Source organism: Macadamia integrifolia, unplaced genomic scaffold (assembly GCF_013358625.1).
Source record: "Macadamia integrifolia cultivar HAES 741 unplaced genomic scaffold, SCU_Mint_v3 scaffold2175, whole genome shotgun sequence".
NCBI lineage: Eukaryota > Viridiplantae > Streptophyta > Magnoliopsida > Proteales > Proteaceae > Macadamia > Macadamia integrifolia.
In genome coordinates, this window is record NW_024868556.1 from 1 (window position 1) to 4,514 (window position 4,514).

At 36.8% G+C, this 4,514-nt stretch overlaps 2 protein-coding genes across 2 annotated transcripts; one reads left to right on the plus strand and one right to left on the minus strand.

Annotated features, from left to right (window-relative positions):
• Positions 1-264: 264 nt before the first annotated feature.
• Positions 265-1,698, minus strand: LOC122065988 (thymidine kinase-like). Its single transcript, XM_042629819.1, has 4 exons — positions 1,226-1,698; positions 956-1,100; positions 464-585; positions 265-320 (listed from the first exon to the last, which is right to left on the minus strand). The coding sequence occupies exons 1-4, from the start codon at positions 1,552-1,554 to the stop codon at positions 287-289; spliced, it is 630 nt and encodes a 209-aa protein (XP_042485753.1). The 5' UTR covers positions 1,555-1,698; the 3' UTR covers positions 265-286.
• A 1,387-nt stretch (positions 1,699-3,085) lies between these two features.
• LOC122065987 lies at positions 3,086-4,514 on the plus strand. Its single transcript, XM_042629818.1, has 2 exons — positions 3,086-3,209; positions 3,410-4,514. Exon 2 carries the CDS (start codon positions 3,435-3,437, stop codon positions 4,092-4,094), a length of 660 nt encoding a protein of 219 aa, XP_042485752.1. The 5' UTR covers positions 3,086-3,209; positions 3,410-3,434; the 3' UTR covers positions 4,095-4,514.

Here is a 4,514-nt window from a genome sequence, read left to right on the forward strand (position 1 = left end):
AAAAAAAAAAAAAGAAAAAAAAATTAAATTAAATCTTGGTAAAAATCCTCATTCTCTGAGATATTGTCTGAGGAAAGAGAGAATTTGTTTCCATAATTAACAAATTCTATTCTTTCCTTACAATATTCACCAATATCTTGCAATCTTGATTAAATCAGAAAGGAATCTCTGCATAACATCTTTAAGATCTTGTGAGGTGGCAACGAGAGAAAATAATCTTTAAGATTTTGTAGGAGAGAGGATGTGGTACCAATGAGTGGGTCCCACCTTTGGACTGGTTCTTGATTCACTTTAAGCAATTTCTCTTGTAGACTTGAAAACTAAAAAAAACAAGAAAAATAAAAATAGTACTATCCAAAGTGGGGAAAAATGTACACTTATATCTCTAAGATTTCACACATTATTGTGCTCATCAGATAACCAACAACAATGTTAATATAGATGGACTAATTTAAGACAGTACCTCAAGTAGTCTCCATCAAGGCCTGCTACAATCACAGTCTTCCCATCATGATCAGCTGCCTCACAGCAGAAATCATATAGATCTTCAAAAAATTGAGCTTCATCGATCCCTATCACATCTAGCTGCCACCACAAGCATTGAATTAAGAACACTTAATGAATGTAGACTAATGGAACCAGCAGCCAATACAGGAAAATTAATCAACTGATAAAATAAGCTCCTCCGATAAATTGTTTCAATCCTTTCCAAGTCCCACAACGACTACATGAACATTAATTAACTAACATACTAATCAAATAATACAGCAATCCACAATTTATGCCACAGCCTCTCTTTTTTTGAAAGGGAAGAGATGGGTGGGGAAAAAAATGTTCTTTGAGGTGTCTTGAAAGCAAATGAATATGGCCATCAAGTATCAGATAAAACAAATAAAAGGACAAGTCAAACAACATTCAAATGATTCAGTTTCAGACTCTCAAAACTCTGAAATACCTTTTCATAAGCATCGTCTCCAAACTTTTGCCTGAAAGATGAAAGATCAGACAAGGCCCAACATGGAAATTTTGCTCCATCATGCGTTACTATAGAGTTTAATCCATATCTCGTATCCTTATTCGATTTTATTATTGCCACACTTCTGTGAAAATATAAATTTAAACGAACATAAAAATCAGGATATAACTATTGTGTATCTCAAAATTAGGCTAAAAACAATTCCACAAAGAATTGAGACCACCCTCTTAGCAGAGAAAAGAACCAAACCTGCCATTCTTACTTTCAGTCTGGATCCGGTGAAGGAGAGCTGTGGTTTTACCAGCAAACATTGGGCCGACGATGACGTGAATCTCACCATAAGAGAATCGAGGCACCTTCATTTGCAAGTTCAGGCTGTCCAAGGAGCTCGAAACCGCGGGATTGAAAGAAGAGAAGGGTCTGAGGTCGAGAATATTAGGGTTTAGGATAGATAGAGATTTGCTAAAGAGGGTTTGAGGGATCTGAAAAGAGAGCAATGGTCCTGTTCTGGTGAGATGACAAATTGAAAGAGGAGGATAGAGGAAGATGAGGGATTTCATACTCTGCATAAAAACCATGAATTAATCTGTGGTGTTCACGAAAATTTTGCTATTTCTTCGGAGGAGAGGACGGAGGAGAAAGGGGGTTAGGGTTTTTCAAGGGTTTTCCACTTGCCCTTTCAATTTTCATGGTTTCTGAACTTGGAGGGAAGGACGGTGAAAGTGTCAAGTGAGAATGACTGTTTGTTTGCATGTAAAATGGTGGAAAAGGAAAATTATTTTTCTGTAAAATAGGAACATTTCCTTTTTAACATAAAATACAAACAAACACAAAATAGTAGAAAAATTTACATAGAAAAAAATTCATGTAAAATATCATTACGAAAAAAAAAAAAATCTGATCCTTAGGTTAGGTAGAAAATAATTATTTTCGAGGTAAAAAGATTGTAAAGAGGTCCACGACGTCAATGTGCAAATTCTTGTGAATTTCCATATGGCCTCTCACATCTTACTTGTGGACTCCACTCTTTTTCTCACCACACGTCATTAAAACCCTCCAAATGGATGATTTGATTTTCCACCCACCTCATTGGTAGGAAACTATAATTTGATGTCGTAACAATTCCTCTCCTTTTCTTCCATTATAATTGTAGAAATGTAATGGAAGGACCATTATGATAGGCCTATAAAAAAATGCAGCTGATATTGCACCAGGTGGCCGGCCAATCAAAACTATTTATTTGGTTTACTAGTTAGGAGGATTCGGCTCTTCTCTAATTTTTGATCATCCAATTCTCTCCCTATGTGCAACATGTGTATAATGGTCATCCAAGGGTTGTGGACGCTAGGGTTATTCAAACCCCATTTTCCCCTTCAAACAATCGTTTAGTTGATTTTGAGATCTGGATCTGACCCAATTGAGGAATTTTCTCCTCTCAAACTGAACGATGAAGAAGGGAGAATGCTACCCCGCACTCCCACCCCCTCCTTGTGCGATATGCTAGGATACTGTAACCAGATTAAAACAAATCGATTAATTATACTTACCCCAATCCAAATTCACAAGGAGCTTCCCCATTCTAATAAAAAATCTATCGATCGAACATAGCTACGTTTCTTACATAAACACTTGTTCCTTTTGCTTTCATATATAAATGCACCTCTTTATCCTTTTAATGGTTTTGAAGGTAGACTGACACCTGATCTAATACCGTGCACTAAAACCCTACTCCCGAAAGACATAGTGAAGGAAATAAAGTAATATGATTCATTTTGGTCTCCTTCATGCTATTTCCAAGTAATTGATGTCTTATCTTCTTCTTCTTCTTTCTTCTTCATTTACACTAGTTAGTAAGTGAATTAGTAAGTGGTTGCTTTCTTGACTACTTCAGTTATGTGTGGTCTGTCCTGTCTTATTAGTAGACACTGTTCTTTCTTTGAGGCTTCCATGCCATACAACCATTATTTTCTCGAATTGAGTTTTTCTACATATATGGTGAATGGGAATTTATTCATATATGGCAGAAGATTAGGACCGCGGGAGAGGGGTGGGAATGCGGTTTATGGACCCTAGGATCACGCAGTGGACCTCACGACACGCACAAGAGAAGTCTTAACAGGAAGAACAAGAGAATCTTCTCCTCCTCATCATCATTCCCTTCTTTAAATAAGGGACTAGAGAGTGAAGACTTCACTGCCCTCCACCAAACCTCAAGTCATCTCTCTTCAGCAAGGTATGTTGATCATCTTCTTGAGTATTCCTAAGTTGTAGAGATTATGAATAGAAAAGGATAGAAAAGCTCTAATTAGATTGATCTCCTGGAGAGGATTTGAACTTCTATTTTCCTTCTTGGTTTAATTCTATAGCTGATTTTGTTGAATAATGTTAAAGATGTCATTTTGTTTTTTCTATTCTGGTCTTTGGATTAATTAGGTTCTGAAATATTAATTGAAGAGCAATGGGGGGACATTTAAGCAAAGAAGAAACTGATGATCAATCCTACAGTGATGAATTCACAAACACATTCATCGATCAACTCATCCAGTCTACTGAAAGAGATGAGAGCAACACCGAAGCTGAACCTGATCCAATCCAGTCAGAGAAGTTAAAACCCATCAAGAACCACGAATTCTTCGAGATTTGCAAGGAGACTCAAAAAATCTGTATCAACATAGTCAAAATCGGGAACAAGGTCCATGTAGAAGGAAAAGCTAAGAGACGGATTGAAAGAGATGATTTAAACAGATATGTCAAAACAATAGCGAAAGACTCAACAACTTTGTTGGGGAATCTGGATGAGATATCAAACAGATTGGAGGGTTTAAGTAACAAAGTTGATAAGAAGCTGATAACTGCTGAGAGGTGGGGGAAGATCTTAGGGATTATACTCAATGTTGTCTACGCGGTTCTCTCGGCGACTATGTATACCATCCTTGTCATGTCTACCATTGGCATTTCAGTTCTACCTGATCTTGATGTTGCCATATGGAGTGCAGTGAAAGCTTGTTTGATATCTATGCGCAGAAAGTTTAAGTTATTTAGAGGGGAAAAAAGTGGCAGAATTGGCAATACTCCAGAATGCAGTTATAACAGTAAGAAACAACTTGGATGGCATTAAGGATAGTATCAGTGAATTGTTAAAGGCAAATGCTGATGATCAAGAATTGTGTGACATATTGGAGAAGATTAAGTGTTTGCTGCAACAAGTTGAAGAGTTTTGAGTCCAAGAAAAAGCGGTTCCCAACTGTATATACAGTTTAGTATTTTCGAGTTTAGATCCTCTACACATACATTCAGGTGAACGTACACTTTGGGTGCCGACATATATCCTAGTTAACTACATTGAAGACTAGTAATCATGGAAACAAAAGGGGCAAGTGTTGGCATACAAAGAGTAATACTTGCTAGGTCCTGCTAAAAACTGTGTTGTACTTAGTGTTGGCTTCTTTATGCCTTTTTAATTATGCATCTATTTCAGTAGTTATATCTATGTATTTACATGCATCTATTACATTTGAATTCACATGTGAAAAAAGTA

What these genes read in the sequence shown, in the direction of transcription:
- LOC122065988 (XM_042629819.1), bottom strand. Translation starts at nt 1,554, where the DNA reads ATGGTTTTTATGCAGAGTATGAAATCCCTCATCTTCCTCTATCCTCCT. An exon ending in ACTGAAAGTAAGAATGGCAG is followed by an intron (nt 1,101 to 1,225) that starts GTTTGGTTCTTT and finishes ATATTTTCACAG; the next exon opens with AAGTGTGGCAATAATAAAAT. An exon ending in GAGACGATGCTTATGAAAAG is followed by an intron (nt 586 to 955) that starts GTATTTCAGAGT and finishes TTGTGGTGGCAG; the next exon opens with CTAGATGTGATAGGGATCGA.
- LOC122065987 (XM_042629818.1), top strand. Translation starts at nt 3,435, where the DNA reads ATGGGGGGACATTTAAGCAAAGAAGAAACTGATGATCAATCCTACAGT.